Genomic DNA, 22229 nt, shown 5'->3' on the forward strand with positions numbered 1-22229 from the left:
GGCAATACAGAGTAATCCCCTAATAGCATACCACTCCTATATTGCTTAGAGGTAACTGGTGACTCCCTCTTTCCTGTTGACCTGAGAATAAGCAATGAAACTCTATGCAAGTTTAAGGCTGCCCCCGCCTTTCTAAAATCAAAATTTTTGCTGGATTTCCAAGAAGCAAGTGGCAGTGAGATCACCTTACAAACCACATCTTATTCCCAGCAAGAGCAGCACTACCAAGATCCGAAGAGACAGAACACGTCAATGACTGAAGCAGTATTCATGGTGCAGTTTATTCAACCAATCTTTCTAGCAGACATGGTTTAAACTATTTGTTGATGTGCTAACCTCACTGCAAGGCTGAACTAAATACACGTGCACCCTCATCAGAACCAAAGTCTGTACTAAACTAAATGGCAGGCTGGTCCTCATCCCAGTCAGAGTTTTAGAAGAACTGAGTTTATCCATTTAAGAATTTCATCTTCAAAGCTAGTAAAGAATGCCTTCTGAGGCAGGACTTCACTGCTTTTGTAATAACCTCTTCAGGTGTCCGTCTTGAACATTTATATATAGTTAAATGGTATTTCATGATTGGCAGAAAAGCAGCACAGCTAGATACTCATGTGTTAGGAGGGATAAGGTAAGATTACAAGTTTAAGAAACAGACAATCCAAAACTTAACTGATCACTTTTAAAACTTGAGTCTTTGCCTACAAGTCAATTACAACACGAAAAATAAGACCAGCATTATAAGATTTATTTTTAACTTAATTATTCATGCATTCAAACATTCATTTTTTCTCACCGATACTTACATGACCATTAGCAATATCCAACAGATCTTTAACTCTACATCCTCTTACAGGTCCCACTTCATTGCAAATTGAATCTTCAATAACCAGAAAGTTGGCCTTGTAAGATGTGAGTATCTTATAAATATCCTCTGCTGACCTCTTTGAATAGATTTGATAAATCTAAAAATGAAGAAAACATGTTCATGCAATGCAAAAATCAGCGATACCTTCAACACTGGGACACACACACCCCCTAACAATGACCCATCTGCAACAACAAACTATAGGTACACATCAAGATATAAAAAGTTTGGTTTTGAAATCTCTAAAACAGCGAGGGCAAGGGCCTGCTGAATGGGAAGTATTTGTCTCTGATGATGGCAAGTTCTCATCTTACATACTTCAAGTGGCCTGAAAAGTCTTCAGAAATAATATTTTGATATTTGTTTCTGTACAGAGTTAAACACTGATAATCTACTTGATAATCTCTTTCCATGTCTGCTGTACTCCTATGTCCTCCTTCCTTCTGAGTTCCTGTGAGATGCCACATTTATGGAATTGGATACTCACATTCTCATTTCTTTTCAGAAGATCATCATCATTATACAAAGGCAAGCTTGACACCATCCATCCTGTACAGAGCTTAATCACACCCATGAGCTGTGGGCTGCCTGCAAACACTGCAGCCACAGGAGCCTGTCGTCTGCAAAAGCAACACCAACACACATGTCTGAGTACTGGATACACTCATCAAAACAATTTTATATACTGTGGGGTCTGTTAGGGTGCTGCAGAATGAACTGGAGTAAGTGATGGTGTCATTGGGGGTCTCATTACAATTGGTGATTGTGTTGCTGTGGCAGTACTTTCCTTGACAGGGAAAGCACAGACCCACAGCAATATGGAGTTTGAAAGGAAGAGTTCCTGCTGGGGCAAGGGCTGATGGTTGTTCTTCCCTCCTTGCAATCCACTGAGTACCATTCAGAGTGGTCCTGGAATGGATCCAACATTGCTTTTCTGAATGGTTGCCAACTCGTGACAAAACAAGCTCGTGAGAGACCGTAGGTAGGAGAAACATGATGTTATCTTGTAAGATTTGTGACTGTTGTAACTCGATCTCTATTATATATTTCATATGTAATCTATGATTATGTATTTTATAATCGATGAGAAAATAACGTCAGCATACAGAATACAGTCTACAGTAATTATGTTTCTGGGTTTGGTATTATTTTTTGACTATTTGTATTTCTGTATTAGTGAAAAAAACCAGTCATTGTCACACTTTATGAAAGACTTTGGCAACTTCTGTAGAGAAAATTTAAATTAAATTTGTATTATTAGAAAGAAAACTTTGAGAAAATATACTGTAATAATGATATTGAATTAAAATTTCAATATGGATTGCTAAGTATATCCATAAGAATTATTCTTTAAAATAAGAACAGTTGCTACAAATAAGGGTAGTCAAATTGCTTTGTAGATGAGTGAATCTCAATTAAATCCACCCGGATTAATTATGTACTTGAAGTATATGCAGACTAACATAAAAGCCATTAGGTACTTGGCATTATTCCACTTGCTGCCTTGAAGAGCTACAGCAGTGACAAACAACATACACTACTACAACAACAAGAAGAAATTGGCTGGAACACTAATTACCAGTCTTGCCTCTTGTGAAGATGAACAGGCTGCCATTAAAGACTACATAAATACAGAAAGTAATATTCTAAAAAATACAGTTAAAGCTAAGTTATCTGAACACAAGGGATCTAATTTTCAGGAAAGTGTAGTTCCCAATGATATAGTTTGAAGTTAAATTGAATGAGGCAGAATGCAATTCTGAAACTTTTGGTAGTAAGAAAACACATCTGTGAAAATGACTTGACTTGGTACTAGCTGTGTTCAGTATGAGCTGTAAAACATAGCTCCATACTTGCTGTGGTCAAAGGGGAAGTCTGAATTACAAATGTTCCCCTCCATGCATCCTGACAAAAGTCTCTAAATCCTCACATTCAGGCATTTCATTTTATTGGCTCAGGCACATAACATTACAGTGTTTTTGTCCCCCACTGGCATTACAATGAACATGAATCCTGTAATCTGATGAAAAGTTAGCATGCAAAGAAGCAAGATCTAAGATCTTGCTAAGATCTCCACCTCTAGCTGGAAACTAGATCTGCAATGACATTAAACATGACTTTGCTTGTGTGTTTCAGGATCTTCTCTTGTAATCAATGATAAACTCCTGTTTCTTCTAATGGGAACAATACCAAACCTAAAATACAGAACTTCTTCCCTCATGCATCATTGAACGATTGAAGTGAAAACCCAGCTTGATAGAGGTAGCTCCACAAACTGCTGAGATAAAAATACCCTTACAAAAAGCAGTAAAATAGAAATGTTTGACTTGATGCTTACTTTATCCATGTCATAAGTTCTACTGTATCAGGATCATAGAATTCTTGCAGTTCTGTAAGCTCTGTCATTATTCTAGGGAAAAACTGATGGAAATGTTTCTGGTTACTTACAGTTTTAAAAAGTATCTATAGAGCTTCTCATGATATTAAGGCCTTAAGTCACACAACAGAAATGGGTTTCAACAGTTTTACCGCCAACTGCTAATTTTGCTTGAACATTTTGCAAAACTCATCTTACATTTACTTACCTGACAACAGGAGACCCTCTCCAAAGTAAGTATGTTAAACAGAAGTTCTCATCTCTATTATATTAGAATACTTAAAAATAAATAAACAAATAGCAGCAACAACATTCATCAACATCAAACGGCCTTAAATGCATCAAAACCATAGTTGAGGTGGTCATATGCAAATGTCTACAAACAAAGGCACTGAGCCAAGAAGGTGATAAATCCCTCATGATAAACCTGCTTGAGTAGGAGGGATTGGACTTGATGGAAAAGTGTTAGGAAGTAAGAGGAGAGAAGAAATTTCCTAGCAGCCCTGGTAATGTTCTCTGGACTTGCTTCTGACTTCAATCACTGAAGTGAAGGAAAGCACATTACCTTGTGTGAAGTGGGATATCTCAGTTTATGCTCTTGAAAAACTTTTTGGGAAAAGGAGGGATTCTGCAAAGTGAGACAATGCCACCTCTTTCAAACCAGGCCAGATTGCAACCCCGCATCATCGCTTCCCCACCCTATTGGGTTTGAGGTCCTTCTTCATTAAGACAGGAGATTTTGTCAGTCTTTGAGCCATTTGGAGCATTTATCTGAAAGAGGCATGGCTGGAAACTGGCCAGCCTTGAGGGGCTGCAACAGGCACATGTACATGATGTAGTAAATGCTAAGTGAAAGTTCCTGCATGTCAGCTCTTTTGGAAAAGAATAAATCTTACAGGTCATGCCAGATTAAAGAGCCAGCTTACTTTGGGACAGCCACAGTGGACAGGCAGTTAGAAATGGGAGCCTGCTTTTAATGGAGGAGTTTCCACCCCCATTACCTGGATAACTCAGCTGTCAAGTGACAGCAGTCTACAACCAGCACAAGAGCAGCTGCCAAATGTTTGTGTGAGGGACAAACAGCACTGCTGTTACACATATATTGGAACTACTCCCAGAACAGAGGGATGGAAAGAGGAACTGCTACTGCCATCCCAAGGAGAACCTGCTTCACTCATCCCTCACAGTACCTGGAAAAAACCTAGTCAGAGGAGGGACTATGCCAGACAGATCAGAAGGCAGCCAAGCAAAAAGATGCTGAGCTATACAACTCAGCCTTTTATAGCCATGCTAATAGATTAAGAGTTTCAAGGCATTTTTGCTGCTCTGTTACTTCAAATCAACATTGCAACCCTTAGGGATGAGTTATGAACCTGGAGAGCAAACTGTTCACCACTGCTTAAAAGCAGAAGCCAGACCTGCAATGGATGAAGCCCTCTAGAGTCCAAACCCTCACACTGCTTTCATTAAAAACATTCTGAAAAAGAATTACTTGGTTAATTAAATTAGTTTCCTCTATTGTAATAGATTTCATTACTCTTCTGAGCAACTTTAGCTTTCTCTACAGACTGTACCTATTGCTCCATCAGAAACATGTAAAAACTCAGGCTACAGTAGAAAATTTGGTTGCAATGTAAAATAGATGTTACAAAATCTGTTAAAATACTGTTGGGCAAGACCGGCTTCTATACATGAATTCTTAGACTACCCAAACTATTATAAAGCTGTGCCAGTATAGCAGAAGATTACACTTCATGAGATGTTTCACATACTTTTTGCACTCACAGGACCTTAAAAAAACAATTTCCAAATACTCTACTCCCAGTCTATCTGTGACTTGAAATAAAGAACTAAGTATTCATTTAAACATGGAACATCTGTGGCTTTTCTTTCCTGTATTGTAGTAGGTACACACCTTAACACAATGGTTTGCACAAAGAATTTAATTCCATTATAATTTGAAGGGAGCTTTTCAAACACCTTATTTGCATATGGCCTCCTATAATTTTACTTCATCTAGCTTTAGTCCTTTTCACTAAAACTAAAATTGAGGTAACATAGTTTTCAACATCCTGAGTTTTCCCTTGGCAGTATTTTCTTTGTTGAGCCAGTTTATACACCCAAAGCTTAACAGCTCAATACAATAAAGTCTTCATTTAAATTCAATTACAATAAGTGACTGTTAAAAAATTAAATTGTCAAATGCTTTACTGAAAAAAGTAAAGTTTCTTTTAAAAACTAAGCATATTTTCAACGGATGGCAGCTTCAATTTCGTCACATATATTTAATTTCACCAAGTACATTTCATTATATTTGCTCATCATTTTGACTCATTATGCCTACATACAAAGAAAACTCCAAACTCCACAAAGGTATTTTTCTTACCTCTTTCCACAAGCTGAATCCAATTATAGTGGGAACTGCCATACTCAGAATAAGAGCCTAGAAAGTACATGTTAGAGAAAATGTATTATGTACCATTCTCCAACACTGAGGTGTCTGTTGATTCTGCTCACACAGTGAGCAATATTCATGCCTGAAACCTTAGAGTGACAGTAGGTGAAACTTAGTGGCTTTCTACCAGGCAAAAAACTTTCCTTAAACAAGAATTTGCCTAATTTAGCATCAAAGGCTTAATTTGACTTACTAAAACTTTACCACCAATTTTAGGGACATTTAATTTACTACTCAAGTAACAATGATTCCTTGTGCACATGACGTAGGGAACAAAAGAGGGTAAACACCTCACATTCAAATGCTATGAGAAAGGAAAAAAACCAAGCATTTCAAACCTCTGATCTTGCTGATGCTTTTGTTCAGCTTAGCATTATTGATGTGCAAGACCCAGAAACCCATCCCTCAGCATACCATCATTCTAGCCAATACAATTTTTGCTTTGCAAGGAGAAAACAGCTTGTATGGTACAGAAAACATTTGGCAAGGAATGCACACAAGGCATTCCTTTGATTATAAGCCACTAACACATCTACTGTGTTAATACTAAAAAAGCAGCTCTACATCACAGAAAACATGAAGTAAATAAAAGAATGTGCTTGCCATGTACCTGAACGTAAGGTTACTTCTTGACTGAAAGAATACAGTCAATGTTTCTGATATAGCCGTGTATGGTATTTTCATAGGAAGACATAATGAAACCTCTAAGTATAACATATTTATTCCTATAAACCTCTTGAATTTAAGGGAAGCAATATCCTATCCCTATTTTATTAATACAACCAATGCACAAAGCTGCTAAAAATCACATGAAGTAACTCTTGTCATGTTGATAATAAAGCCAGGGCTGGAAGCAGGGGAGTTGTTAATGGCCATACATGAACAAATCTTACACAACATAATTCAACTTGCCATTTCTTATGAAGCAGTTTTACTCTCAGCAGTTAAATACACCTTCCTACACCATTTTAAGATCCATTTCCTGTGAAACAAAGCTTATGTCTTTCCTGTGCACCAGTACTTTTTCTCCTGCATTCCTCCTAGCAAGTGCATGACATTGACCAAACCAAACTAGATATCACAGAGAGATTGAGGTCTCAAAGATTTGTTAAAAGAAATTGAGAAAAGGAAGATGAAGACAGCCCTGGTCTTTATGAGGAAAGGTTGTAGTGTGGATGCAACTTTATCACCAGGTACCAGAGAACACATGATACCAAGAATGAAAGCACAGAAAGAACAGACCATATGTGATCCACTGCTCAGAGAACCTGTTGTTTTCATGGGTTCTTTCATAGGTCTTAGGTAATTGTTGTTTGCAAAGTTATATGCTTGCTAGCTGTATTTTCCAAGACTTTGGCAATAGCAACTCACCAGCAGTATTGGGTGCACAGCTTTCAGTCGAAGCCACTTGAAAAGCGTCATCCAAAGTTCAGGAGAGCACACACCAAATGCAGCAAGCATGCAAACATAAGGTGTCCATAGATATTTCATTCTGAAAAACACTGCAATAACTTAGTTGGGACCCTGTGTATGCCTCTGTACTCAAAACTCTTATAAAAGCATTCAAACTTTTTTCTTGTGTCAAACATAGTCTGGATGTTCAAACAATCTGAGGTCAACTTTGATGTACTGGAGGGTAAACCAAGGAAATCTTTAGCAGAAGAGCTGGCACCTGAGTATTTGCTGTCAGATGCAGGAGCAAGATCCAAGGTAAAAGATGACAAAATCCTTCACAGAGTTCAGGGGAGGATGAAAGAAAAACAAAGAGAATAGTAAAGTCACTTGGCTGTTGTGTTTTTCCAGCCAAGAAGGGATAAAAAGCAGGTATTCAGCAAAGCTGTACAGACAATGTACTATAAGGGAATTCCTGAAGAAAGGAAAGGAAAATATTTAATTAACAATTTATGATTTGCTGGTGTTGTCTGCCTCTTAAGGGTAGACTAGTCAACTTAGAACAACTGCAGGATAACACCAACAGTCTGCTCACTTTAAGCAGTATTTGTGAATATTTAGATTTTAGGATGAGGAGCCTAATAAAAACACAAGCCTGACATATTCAAGCTGATTAAGCTGAGAAACAAGATTAGAACAATAATGTCTCCCAAACATCAGCTCCTCTAGCTTTAAGGACTAACACAATACTTTTGAAATTAGTTCTGCTACTGCTTTAATGTGTCAAGCAAAGGTACACTTCAAGGTAGCCTATACACAAGAAGATGGATAAGAAATCTTCCATGCCCCAATATTCCAGCAGTATTCTGTTCATCAAAACACTACATAAGCTCTTGCTAAAAATAATTACAGCACAGTTATACACATAAATACCATAAAGAATGCAATTAAATTGTGATTCAAATAATGTCTTGGATCTTGCTGCATTAAAGCTTGGAAAAAAGAGACCAAGCACCACGTTCATATAACCATATCTGATTTATAATCAAAATTACCTTTGACTAGTCCTAACTAGTATCACTATATGCCAAAATTATTTCCCAAAAAGGGTGAGTTTCAAAGGGATAAACAGCATATCATGTCCAGTAAGGAACTCTGTTGCTTTCAAAAGAGATACATCAAAATCAGACTTACCCTTCCAAACACATCGCTAGACAGCCAAGCAAAATTGTGTGAATTACATGATAAACTATTTCTGGCCTCTCTCCAATTCGACCATCCTCAAGTTTAACTGTCTCTTTCAGTGGTTCACCACTGCAGTTGGAAAAAAATGAAACATCACTTAATTCAGTTATTATCCCAGGAAAAGGTGCCAATAAAAATACTTTTAAGTCAGCAGTGCACTGAGATCTTTCTACCTGATAGCATATAATACTATTGCACTGTTTACTTGTTTTTTGCACTTGATGAATGGCATATCAGTACCCACTGTCCCTTGTTTTAGACTGTAACCTCTCTGGAGCAAATTAATACAATGGGATCACACTGCCTATGACCATAAATCTTACTTTAAGGTAATTCACCACCAAGAGCCAGTCTAATTTGCTCTTGCATGTACACTCTACAAACATTTAGACAAATCATGCTGAACATGCATTTTAAGTTCCTTCATAGCATTATCTTGGTAAAGAATTATGGAATCTGTAGGATGATAATCCTGTATGGAATATGAGTACAACAAAGATAAAAAAAGTAGCTTTTAGTCACATTATTATAAATTGTAGAAATATATTATAAATAAAAATCATTGTCAAAATCTTGCAATGAAAGGTTTTCTACTAACAAGATAGCAAGGCATAATACATCACAATTCTTTCTACCACTATGTGATTTCAGGTTATATCTTTATAATAAGCTTCCTTATGAGAATTAGAAAAAAAATTGAGATTATTAACAGATTAAAAAATTTAGAAAAAAAGAGAGAGGAGAAGGTTTATTTTAAGCTTTTCTTTAAAAAGGTGTTGGACATAGTGTAGTCACTGCCTCATTACAAAGTAATAAATAGTTATTTTAACCACCAGCAAACAATAAGGAATAACAAAAATTGTTCCAAATATCCTATCACACATCCAACCTGACAAACATCTTCATTTATAGCAGCGTAATCCTTATGTGTTAGAAGCCTTCATCCTTGAAATAAACCTATTGATTTTTGCTGCAGACAAGTGAGAAATTTGTTCCAGTATCTGAGCAGTTACACCATTCATCTTCTACCAGGAAGAGATAATTTCCTAACCACTGAGTTTCCAAGACAACTTATGCTAGGATCTACAGTGTTGGTACTCTTAGTCTTTTTACAAAGACAGTTCCACTACTCCTTCTCTCAAGGGAACTGTGAATCACCGTGAAACTAAAACTAATTGAGTCAGTTTCACTTCAGCTCTGTTCCAAGCAGCAACGGCTAGTGGACCTTATCACAGTAAACAAGTGTTTTAAAAAATCAACAGTGAAGCATTAGAAATCCAAAGTCCTCTCAGCTCCACCCACCTCATCTTTCTCAACATGTAAACTTGAAAAAAAAAAAAAACAACCAAAAAACCCCAAATCCAAAACAGAAAAACAAATTCTAGGAACAATTAGATAACTTTGCTGTTGGAAGAAGAACTACAGATATATCATCTTTCTCTGTCATACACAAACAGCAAACATTAGGCAGAGCTCTGCAGGAATTGCACCTGCAGGGAAACAAACCAATGACAATCCCTTTTCTGACAGGAGGGATGATCAAGAACCTCCTCATTAAAGGACTTTCCTTTAGAAGGCTCTGGTGGGCCTTCCCACTGTGCTCACACCCTGACAAGCTCAATGTACAATAAACTTTGGAGCAACAAACATGATGACCATTCCCTGAAGCCTCTTATTTTTAATTATTTTTCATATAAATAAGTTACTTACCAAATTCTTCTAAAAATGACCTGAGTTACAGAAAAAAAGCAGATAATTAATACTAAAATATAAAAAGGCAACAGGGATGACTGTGTTAGTCGCAAAAAAAAGTCTTGGGAGGGTGCCTGAAGAGATTCTTGACAAAGGAGCCAATTCATTGTAAAATTCCTAGTAAGGCAAAAACATTCAATTAAAAACAATAACAATATCCCATAGATTATGAAAAAACCCAACAACCCAGCCAAAACAATAGAAGTTTAACCTATTCATATCATAGGAAACTACTTGAAATTCATCATCTTTTTATTATTTGAAACTGCTTTGCAAATACTTTTTAGGGTAATTGTCAAAAGTTTATTTTTCCAAAAAGTATTTGTGATCTGAAGAGACCAGACTATAGTCTGGTCCTTTATAAGTCCTTTATATCACAAAAGCCCAACCTCCCATATAACTCCATAATGGGGACCAAAAGAATCTTGTCACAGTGGATTAAGATTTTAGAGATATTGATGCAAGAAGGTATGCTTGTCCTCATTCCTAATAAGGAGATGAAGAAGGGAAAGTGGTCATCTGAGATCACAAAGAAGCCTGAGGCTCTGCCAGGAATAAAATCCTTAATGTTGAAATTCTAGTTCTGTAGCTGAAGCCACTTGATCATTTTTCTCTCTCAGTTAGGAGCAGGAAGATAATAAGCAGCACTGTCAGTGTGCATTCTCAACTGGAACTGGTGCAGTATGTGGTGCTGTGAATGCATTCTTGTCTTTGTTTTGCTTTCCTCCTTCTTTTCATTTTCTCCCAAGGAAGACTAGAGGACAGAACCACTTTCAACTAGACAGAATCAGTTTAAAGATTAACAGCTGGGCATGGCCAAACTGGCCTTAAAAGACAGATCTTGAAGCTCTTCTGCTACAAATCATAATTCCAATACACAGTTACACAGTGTTCCAGGCATAAAGGCATCCACTTCATCTCAATCTCTGGCTTCATTGCAGAGTCTGACAGTCTGAAAAGTAATGTTAAGTAAGGCCCCAGGGGAAAAAAACAAAAGAGAAATCCATTAATACCTGGGAGCTGAATAAATGGAAATCCTGACCAGGAGTCCTTTCTTTTCTTGCAAAACACTTAAGAATGAGTATGTGTGTGTGTGTGTCTGTGTGTGTGTGTTGTGTGTGTGTGTGTGTGTGTGTGTGTGTGTGTGTGTGTTAAACAATGTATTGTAGTCAACGTCATTACATCTTGTCTTCCAAAAGTTCCCCAGCAGTTTCAGTTGGGTGTGATGTAATTTTCCACTTATTCCTCTGAAAGGCTGTGAAGTAGTTTTTTTGTAAGAGAGATGCACTTCTTCAGAGAGAGTTCCAAATCCTGCACAAAATTGCAAGTCTTGGCTTTGGTCCAGGACTGTGTCAGTCCTTACTAATACTCCACTGGAAGTTTTCCAGAAAATCTGTTGCCATGACATCTTCTTGCAGTCCAATATCCAACTCTTTTACAGATACTAATGTTTTTTCTTAGAATCACAATTCCCTGTGACTTTTAAGATGTTCCTTGTCCTAATTTCTTCCAAAACATAAAGGAAGTACTGGGGGTACCCACAACCCAAGCCTCTTTTGAGATAGCATCAATACTTCATGACTCTTTCCAGAGCCTTCTTTTCCAAGCTATAAAAAACACTGCCACCTTTACCCTATTATCTTTGCTTTCAAGTCTTATTAGAAACACTAGACAGGATACAGAAAGTTTTCACTCTCCAACATCACAAGAGAACAAAAATCCATGAAATGCTTTCACCCCAAGGCATAAAAAATACTGAAGTGCCTCAGAAACCTCAATATCCTAAGTAAATTCTGTATGTGCTTTTTTTTTACATCAATCTTAAAATCAGACAACAAATAACTAAACTATTTCCCTAGCTCCTCTACAAAACTCTCACAAGCCACTGGAATGTTACACTTCTCAGAATAGTTTCAAAAGCTTGGATACCTTGGGAGATGTAAAGAGTTTAAATAAACTTACTTAGTTGTGTTTAAGCCAAGTTTTACTTCAATGAACTTCAGCATATGCTCATTTTCTTTATGAGGAATGAACATCTGAAAATTAATTTAGCAGAGAAAAATCATAGGAAATGCTGGAAGCAGTTTTCACATAGTTCAGTTCATTTTGTTCAGATTACAAAATGTCAGGTAACAATCAACTATTCAAGATTTAGTTAAAACTAACAAAATGGATTAAGTGTGCCAATTAAGGTACTGGTATAGTATTGTAAATCTTCACTTCAATAAATCTATATTCAGAGTTTCCTTGAGAATGTTATTGCCTTCATGCCACTCCCATGCCACAACAAGAGGGCAAGTAAAAAGCTGCCAATAAGCTGTCAAAAGACTACTGAGCAGTGTAACAAGGATCATGAAAAACACACTTACTCTCAAACAAGCCTAAGAGTGTCATACTTGGTTCCATTAGAAAACAGGACTGCAGCCTAAACAAAAGTCATGAGCATTTGTAATATTCACACAGATTGTCTGAGCTGCCTAAAGTTCTGTAACTTACTCATAACTGCAATTTAATTCATATTTTTCAAGGTTAGATCTTATTTTCCTGGAGATACAGCACGGCTAATCAGCCTGAATGGCACAAGAAAATAATTATATGTGAGCATTCTTTCAAGCCTTCTAGGGTTCAGTAGTTTCTTTACTTTTAAGTTAATACTTTTAATTAACCCAACCATGGTGAGTTTGAGACATAGAAGAAAAGCACAATGATATGTGTAAAAGGCCAGCAAGAGGGAATTGCTAGTTGAAATACAAGACCAGGCTGAAATCCCACTGAGTAATCTCAACTCTTAACTGACCCCTACACAAAGTGAAAGCCTCTGTTGCCATGCTCTACTTGAAATGTAATTGAAAATTAGTATCTACCCTAAGACTACTCATACTTGCTTCTGGCTATTGTGTCACCATGCACAAGAATATTGTTTTAATACTCAGACTAGTCTGTAGAGGCCATTCAAGTTATAACAAAGGCCATATTTATAAAATACATTAAATGTCTTTCAAAGAGTATTTCTGTACTGTTTCAACCCAGAAGACCAAAACCCTAACAAGACCAAGCTGTCTGAGTTGCTACAAAATGACAGAATTTTTAGTTCATACTGACTATGAATTAAGCCATGAACTGTTGTATCAATGAGATACGCTACAATTCAAAATATTTTTTCAAGATATATCTGCAACTTTCCATTTAGATTCTGAAATTAAAATCACATTTTCAGAGAAATCTTACCTTTAATAAGAAGTTTAGTGTCACTGCTACTGTAAGCACCAAATAAATATACATTACTTTCAGCAATCTTGACACAAATGTACTTTTTTTCATATTCATCTGCAAAAATATTCAAAGAATGCTGTATCATTCTGGAGTTCAGTTTAAACTTCAAAACTACACTCAGGGTTAGAAGAAAGTCTAGTTACCTGAAGGGATTTAGAGAGCATCAAAGCTACCACAAGGCTCAGTAATGGTGACACTAGTAAGGCTGAATTTTCAAACTGCAGCAGATACCCCACGATGAGAGAAAACAGGTAGATTCTGTACACCTCGTGCACCTGATGAAGAAAAAAATAAACAATAAAATAAAACTACAGTGGATGTAAATACACCTTTTTAGAGCAGTAGATAGCTCACTTCCTCTGTTCATCAGGGGATTAACAGATCTCAATCCTTCAACTCATGTGTCTAGCAAGGTACCATTTAGTTGGAAAGCATTGCACATGAAAATGATCCTGGTCAGCCCCAGTAACTAATGGGCAATTACTTCACAAGAATTCTGTAAAAATGCCAGAAGCAGGAGTATTTTACCAGGTCTCCCCATTTAGTAACATCTCCCTGTGATGCAGCACAAAGCAGTAACTATGAGCACCAGTGAGAACACACAATTTGTGACAGAGCTCACCTGCAAATAGGTGCTTTCCTTGACCTCAAAACAACTTGTTCATTAACCTGTCTCAGAAATGAATACTCAGACATCTATACTTGCTGTTATTTACTATTTGATAAGCAGATCTTATAAACCTTGATGCTTGATTCTTCAGACTTTTACCAAAACACCCATTTACTCCCTTATGCACTCTGCTTTGAATTATAATAGATCAAACATTTCCAGCTGCTGAGGAACAGAATAAAAAGAAACTGAGAGAAGAGGTGAAGAATTAGAATCGCATGCAGTTTGATACCTAATAAAACCAGAAGGCATGCATGTACAAAAGAGCATATAAACAACTGCAACAGGCAGAACAAAAATGCCTTGTTGTTGCAACATTTTTAAGAACCATTTTGCAGAATAAATTTAAATACTTTCTTGCATTGAAAAATCAACTGGCCTTCAACATCTGTCTGGTCTATTTATTGGCAAATCACTGCAGGACAGGTCACTGAGGGTGCAAGTGAGCCCTTTAAGTGCACAGAGCCAACAGAGCACTTCTTTGGTCTGCCCACCCTGCTGTGAACAGGAAAAAAGAAAAGAAGAGGCAGCTAGGCCAAAACGGAAGACTATCATTCATCAGTCTTTTAGCTCTCCAATTATGCTTCAGGTCTCAGAAGCTTTGCTTAGCTTCTATCCTAAACACAGCAGTTCAAAAGAGACTCAGTTTAAAGTTATTTTATTCTTCTGATGGATATCACATGCACTTCAGCTGGGCCCATGCTGCAAGACACTCATCACTCAGTCTCTTGTGCCCTCTGGAGCTTCTGGGCAGTATGAATGGCAGGCACCTCAGAGGCTGCCTCCAGGTACCAGTAGGCTGAAAAGTTCCAATACCTTCTCTGTCTGTGCCAGGGCAAAGCTGTCTAGCAGGAAAAGAGAAACAGCCTGGACAAACAGGAGATAATGACTGTATTCCCACATCATCACGAAGGTATATGTTGAGGCATTCACCAAAAGATAACAAAATTTCTAGAAGAAAAAAAGAAAAGAAAAAGCATTTATTTTGTACCCATGCATGTCTGTCACCAGTAACTGAGAGGTCATTAAAGCATAAACTACGGAAATTAATTATTATTCTGAGATATAATTAAAATGCTGACTTCAGATGTGCTTAACTTTCAGATGGAAGAAAGTAATTACTGAAATAGTCAAAAACATTTCAAGCCAACCAAAAGAAACATTTTTGAGAGTCATGGTAAGAAAGTAAAAACCATCTTCTTCAAGAAAAGCAGTTTACATAGGAAAAATTCTGCCTTGTTTTATTAAAAAAAAAAAGCAGCACACAGTCTATTACCACACTGTTCTCTCTGAACCCTCCTGGGGGCACAACAAGGTAGGGCACAAGTTGCTTAGCAAAAACTGCACATGCCTAGGTGAAATCCTACTGGATCTTTTGAAAAGAAGAAACAAAACATCTATTGTTTTCTGCCTAGAAGGGCAACAATAACAGAAGTAACTAACCCAGAGCAGCAGCTCTTTATTAAGAAACTAATTTTGCTTTACCTCAGCAGAACAGTTCAGGTTCTTTTTTAAATAGCCCGTGAGAGCTGCTACTTGACATGCAAAATATGGCAAAGCCCAATTTTCTCTTGATGGTATGGAGTAATCAATTCTTGTTGTATCTGTCCTAGAATAAAGTAAAAAGAAACAAAAGCATTAAAATATTTATGGTACAAAATATCAAGGAAAGCCTAAGTGTGACTTCTAGTTGTAAATGTGGCCTTAGAAGCAAACTTTTCCTGATTTTGGTGCAAAGTAACACTGACACAGTTCTGCTCCTGATACAGTACACCAATTTATTAACAGCATGGAAGGCTCAATCTTTACTCATCTATTTAGCAGGTTTCCATGTTAGCTGGCATTCATAGGACTGAAGCCAAAAAGCAACTGCTTCGAGCCTTTTCACCTGCAATGAAAATCAGCTCACAGCTGACAGAAAAGATTCCTTTCAGTTCTCATACAACAGGTTTTAAACAAGTGATTTAGATAGTTGAGCACAACATACTTAGGATACAAACTGGTGCTCCCCCACAGCAGCAGAAGCAGCAAATATTTCATCTACGGGGAAAATTCTGCCCAGCAAAACAAGAGATTAAAGATGGATGGGGAGCATGCAGGGTTTTCTCATGGAATGACTTGACAGTATCCACACAATTAGAGGTGTAGGTGAAAGTTTTTAAAAGTGATAAAGTGACTCAGAAGCACAAACCACGCTTTCAAATGTGATCAAAAGCATAAGTCTCAGAGGTACACAGTTTTCTTTGTGTCTACTATGCCTTTAAAAAGGAGCCTCAAGTTCCTTTATCATTTAGGTATTTAAAAGCATCACCTTTCATTTTTCCCTCTGAAGCCTCTCACAGAGGCATACTCAGAGCTTTTTTAACTACTAAATTTTTCATTTTGTTGACACTGTTTAATCTTATTCATTGTTGAAAAGTCTTACAGAGTTATTCACCATTTTTCCTACTTTCCACTGTTCACACCAGCTTGATGAACAGTATTTTCACCTCCTAATCACAGATTCTGTCATGATGACTTCATATTGCTAGAAGATGCTTTCCAACAGTTCAACTTTAAAGGTATATCCTTAACAGTTTGATCCATAGTTCTTTTATTTCAAGGGCTCTCAAGTTCACAGAAAGCCCCAGAGTTCCATGGTGACAAAACCAAGAGCATGAACATAGGTTTTCATTGCCCAAGTAAGGCTTCCTATTATTGTGGGGAAGGGGAATTCCAAGTGAATTGTTTTAAAATAAAATAAAAAAAATCTTGGTATTATGATCATCTAACAAAATTCCACTTTGCAGAAAATCCAACTACAAAAAGAATACTAATAAATCAAATATTCTTTACCAAAAAAAATGCACTTGAGAATTTCTTTCTATACCACCAGACAACTGTCACAATATTTGGAGCTGGCCAGAGAGTGCAGTTCTGTTTTACAGCTGTTTTGAACATTAGTCTTCATTCTTCAACAGCACAAAAACAAATCTTCTGAGGAATATTTTTGAGAAATGAAATTGTGTGTGAATGCTCCTGTATTCACACACATACATAAGGTCAGTTCAACTGGTAGCGTGGATGGTTTGGACAACAGGAGGCCTTTCCATTAAAAAAAATCACCATGAGAATCAATGAATCTCTTGGAAATGTTTTCTATTCACCATAAGATTTTGCTCTCACAGCGAGAACACAAAGCTTAATAAAAGCATTTCAATCCACTAATTAAAATCACTTAAATCCACTAATATTTTAAAATGCCTTATTGACAAACTAGATTGTATAAAGATGTTTTTCTTACCTGTTAATAATGAACCATGCTACAGTCAGCATTCCTGCCAGCCAAGTCCCACTCATAACCCAACTGGTTACAAACAATGCAGTCACATAAATTCCCTGCAGTCCAAAAACTATACCAATGTAGAAATACACTGGTTCAATAACTTCCTGAAATTACAAATAAAAACGAAGAGACATAGTGGCAACTGAGCTGAAGCTGGAAATTATTACTATTTACAATTTGTTACTGCTAACAATGTGCTAGGTGCTTTACAAACAGGTAAGAGATGCCTCCTACTCTAGGAAAGTACTGGGCATGCTTTCATTTGGGGCTCAGGAAGAACAAAACAGTGTGAATTAAGCGAACACTTGAGGACTCAGCTTGCCAGAGCCATGATTTTTGAATTTGCTTTAGCTTGAACACTCTGTGTGTCAGGTTTAATAAATCTATGCTGCAGTGGGATATAAAGTTCAAAGGACTACTAGAAGAAGTTATAAAATGGAAGAACTTGAAGAAGTAAAGATGTGGCAAAAATGGTTCCAAAATAAGTAAATAATAAGAAAGGAAAGAAAACGAGAGAGGAAACAAGTATGCAGCATAAGCAGAACAAAGCCTGGGTAGAGTGAAAACTGACAAAAGGTTAATCTACAGAAGTGCTTTTCCCTATGAGAACGGGTAGACAGGCACCACTATAACAGACTTCTACACTCCAAAGGAGTTAACTTTCCTGTTTTTAATGGATAGCACAGATACTCCTGACATTTCTATGCAGTCTGTAGAAGTAAAGAATAACAGAAAAGGTTACTAGTTAAGATTAAACCCCCAAAATCCTATGCCAGAGACTGATCAGAAATGAGGAGAACCTGGACCTGGTGAGAGCCTTAGCTCAACTCATTCAACAAAAAATGTATGTCTTCATTGGACACAGCACAGAAAGTCTCATACACACACACACAGATAACAACCACAATGTTGAAAGTAGGAGAAATGCACATACTTCGCTACCAGATGCTTGATATAAAACACTGGCAATCAACTCTGGATACAAAGTCATTTGCTGCACAGCATTTATGGTCTTCAGTGATATTGTCTTATTGTTGTGTGTCAACTCATAAACACCTACAGACAAAAAAAAAAAATATATTCTTGGAATGACTTGCTACTGTTCCTAAAAGAGGCCAAAATATATTCAAAGATAGGGGGAAATTATTAAAGCTACTGACTGGTTCACCATACATAGTCTTAAAGGAAGGAGAAATGTTCATGTTAGATATCATTCCACCTACTGATCTAGCTAGAAAGTTATTACCCTTTTTCCATCTAGTCTTTAAATAGAAGGCCCAAAACAAATCATCTGAAGCACAGTCTTTTCAGTAACACACTTTTGCAGAGCTGGAACTATTTGCCTATAGATCACCTTCACAGGAAGATCTTAAGGAGTGAGACAGATCTAACAGGGATGAGCAGGATGTATTAAATCTGTCTCCAGAAGGATGTCAGGTATGATGGCCTCACCATCCCTTTCAGCTCTGCATTTCTGAGATTTCTAAGAATCATTCACCAAACACAGTGTGCCTTTCTATGGGGTTAAGATGGAATTGAAGCTGCCATATTTGAAGGATCATTCCAAGATAATTTCAAAATGTTATAAATAAAGAAAAGACTTGTCAATACTTAGGACAATAGGGGGAAGAGCAAAAACAATCCAAAACAAAATAAGAGGGAGAACAAAACGCTCAAAAACAATGCAACTGTCAAACCAGACAATTGTTTCCAGCTCTGAGCATATCTTGGTCTGCAGTTTCAGTTGTCTGTAGGCCAAACCAGGTCTTTCAGGACTTATAACTGGGTTCAGGACAGCTGCAATACACTCTTGAAGACTGGATGCCTTGTAATACCCTGTAGACACGAGTCTACCTGTTTGCAGAGACAGCGTCCCTGAATGAGGCATGCAGTCCATCCACTGACAGCATGGGCAATATCCCCAGAGGTCATGAGGCACTGAGTGTACCAAAGATCTCAGGTATTGCTGATGTGCTACATTTCAGCTGGGAAACTGTTCAACCAATAAAACACTAACCACAAAGTTTAGTTCTACTAGCTTCAGTGAGGTTTTACAAAGGGACTGAACTGACTCAGTGGCTGACCACTGCAAGATAGGACAGTTCATCCTCTTCTCTCCTGAGTTCCAGCCCCATGCTAGTGCAGTACACTTCTGAACTCCCTGAGCAAGCACCAAAGTGCTCCTTCTTCTTTTCACTGCTTTAGTTTCCTTTTGGTTAGGGACCCAGAGTCAGCAAGCCCCAGAGCCAGTGCTGGATAAAGAGCAGGAGCACAAAGGAAGATCACTGTCACTCAGTCTGTTCTCATTCCTGTTGCTTTCTGTCCCCACCACTCAGTGCTCACCAGCATCTACTCATCACAGCTGACAAGAGTAAAAACTTCTGGCAGGGACAGGACAGAGCAGATCAGCTTGTGACAGAAACTTCTCTCTCTTCTGACAGAGGATGGAAAACAATAATTTTCACCCCTCATTCTCAAATTCAACATAAATTATATTTACATGGCAGAAGATCCACTATTGTGATACAGGCAAACCCAATGATAACTTTGATACAGGACATCACAAGACTAATATTACCCTATCCCAGAGTATTGATTAAAGGCAATCTGCTGGCATACAGAATAGTTAAATACTGTTTTCAAAAAGGCATTGAAAAGTTAGGACAGCATTCAGTTTTTGATTAATCTGGCCAATATACCTACATAAGAGAATAAAATTAGTCTCCCCAGTCTATAGTTTTTTACTGTCTCCAAAGAGAACAGGACTTTTCAAAGTTAATAAAACAAATGAGTTTCATACCTCTTTCAAAGGAAGGAGCCTTTAGCAGTTCTTTATAGAATGAGTAATAAATGGCACTGTCACCCTGAAATGTAATTTCTCGTTCAAGTTCCTAGAAAAAAAAAAAGAAAAATTAATCTTCTGCAATCTCTTTCCAGAGAAGACAATATATTTTCAGACAGACCAGTTTTGTAACATGGTACATGGTTATGACTTCACTGTACATTTTCAAAATATTCCACAAAACATTAATCTTCACAGCATTTCTATGAGGTACATAAGGCTCTCTGTAACTTAGCAAACATGCCTGGAAGCAGAGTAACTCAAATCCACATTGTAAGTCAGTACAAAATCCACAGGATCTTTTCATATTCACAAACCTGAATTTCATTCAACTTTCTATACTTCACTTAATAATGGAGCTCTTAAGAAAACAAAAACAAACCAACCAACCAAAAAACACAACCTACCCCCCCAAAATCCCAAAACAAACACAAAAGAACCCATCCCAAAAAGCCCAACACATATTCCTGTTGATTAGCTTCTGCAATCCCAGTATGCTTCAGTTACTTTTCCATATTTTACAAAGGTGTTTTAAAGATAAAGGGTGGCATGGAAAAACATACCAAAGCATGACAAGCCATTACAACTGTTAGCAGGAGGGAAAAAAAAAAAGAAAACGAAAAAAAAAGAAGCTGTTTCCAAGACAGAGGCCTCAGTAGAAGAACACAGGATTCTGCAAGTAGTTTCAACATGACATGGATCAGATTTGATTTCAAGGACACAATCTGGCTTTTGTTGCAGTAGTTTATCTTTACCTGCCTGCTGGAAAACCAGAATTTCCGCTCATGATATGTTGAGAGGTACACAGCATACATCATTCCACTGGTGACTGCCGCGAGACAGCCAAAGAAAAGCTTTGCAAAACGCTGGATTAACATATCTGAAAATGAACAGTGGAAAAACTAAAATAGTCCAGAGGATGGAGAAACAAACAGTACCTCCCACACGTGACTCTTATTTGTGAACAACAAGCAAACTTAATGGCATGAGAATTATCACACCATCAGCAGCACAGATACATTGAAAACTGGTTTGTTACTCCTGTCCTGTAGTTTTCTTTCTCAATTGTTATCATTGCTTCACAGAACTTTGAGACAAAATACTCAAACACTACACTGCAAATTTTCTCCAGCAAGCTTTAATTTCAAATGAATTCCAAGAAGCTTCAGAAAGGCCTCTTCCAGATAAATAGAGCAACTCTAGATTCCACCCAAAACACCACAAACTTCTTAAAGACATTAACAGACAGGTGGCATAACACATCTGACATATTTTCTGAGACATTCTATTTTCCATTCTGTTTTTGAATATAAGAATGAACAAATCTGAATTTTACCAAACTCACTCAAAAGATGTCTACTTCATTCATAGCTCTCTCAAGTCAGCATGTACTTTTAACATAAAAGCTTTTGGTAGCTTGGTGAGCACTTGCCTAAAATTATACCTAATTTAGTTCTGTTTAGTTCAGTTTTAGTTCTGTCTCTTGAAAAGCTGTAAGGACTTTTCGTCTGTTCTTGTTTCAGTACCATTATTTCATGCGTATCAGCTTCCAACCAGAAGATCATTCCAGAAGCAATAAAAATATTTATTTGTATGCATATAGTAACAGCAAATTTCTTAACTCCCCTGCCTCTACCTCCCCTCCCCAAGCCTGAAACAATCCAAGACTACTATTTCACCCTCCAATACATAAAATGCCATAATTAAAGAACTCTAATGTGCATGCCTGTTTTCTCTTGAAATATTGAAAAACCTAATTCAAAGTAAGTCTGTTATGAATTACTGTGCTACAAACATCTTCCCATAAAATGTAAGAGAATAATGAAAAAAACAATCAAAAGTCAGCTAAAAATTCTGTAGCTTACATTTTGGCGACCTTCCCAGCTTTGAATTTTCTTTGTTTCTCTCCTCTGGATCCATTTTGTCAGATTCTGTGCAGTTTTGTTTCTTCCTCTGTCGCAGGTCTGCTGCCCCTGAAGACATTTTTTTTTAAAGTTATTTCAACACAATACCTAAAATCAGACTGGGAAATC

The 22229-nt window shown here is 37.2% G+C and overlaps 1 protein-coding gene across 2 annotated transcripts in view; it reads right to left on the reverse strand.

The window, feature by feature from the left end:
• The window catches only part of DPY19L4 (dpy-19 like 4), a 33694-nt gene that overhangs the window by 6878 nt on the left and 4587 nt on the right, over positions 1 to 22229 (reverse strand). For both annotated transcript variants that reach the window (XM_056485902.1, XM_056485903.1), the window contains exons 2-18: positions 22062 to 22169; positions 20952 to 21076; positions 20155 to 20245; positions 18289 to 18410; positions 17313 to 17458; positions 15515 to 15638; positions 14846 to 14980; positions 13503 to 13634; positions 13315 to 13413; positions 12049 to 12122; positions 10045 to 10203; positions 8284 to 8403; positions 7069 to 7189; positions 5629 to 5685; positions 3204 to 3286; positions 1353 to 1485; positions 804 to 962 (exon numbers count right to left, since the gene is read on the reverse strand). In XM_056485902.1, coding sequence (XP_056341877.1) covers positions 804 to 962; positions 1353 to 1485; positions 3204 to 3286; positions 5629 to 5685; positions 7069 to 7189; positions 8284 to 8403; positions 10045 to 10203; positions 12049 to 12122; positions 13315 to 13413; positions 13503 to 13634; positions 14846 to 14980; positions 15515 to 15638; positions 17313 to 17458; positions 18289 to 18410; positions 20155 to 20245; positions 20952 to 21076; positions 22062 to 22169 — 1988 coding nt within the window. The remainder of the gene's footprint in view (positions 1 to 803; positions 963 to 1352; positions 1486 to 3203; positions 3287 to 5628; positions 5686 to 7068; positions 7190 to 8283; positions 8404 to 10044; positions 10204 to 12048; positions 12123 to 13314; positions 13414 to 13502; positions 13635 to 14845; positions 14981 to 15514; positions 15639 to 17312; positions 17459 to 18288; positions 18411 to 20154; positions 20246 to 20951; positions 21077 to 22061; positions 22170 to 22229) is intronic.

This window comes from Oenanthe melanoleuca, chromosome 2 (assembly GCF_029582105.1).
Source record: "Oenanthe melanoleuca isolate GR-GAL-2019-014 chromosome 2, OMel1.0, whole genome shotgun sequence".
Lineage (NCBI taxonomy): Eukaryota > Metazoa > Chordata > Aves > Passeriformes > Muscicapidae > Oenanthe > Oenanthe melanoleuca.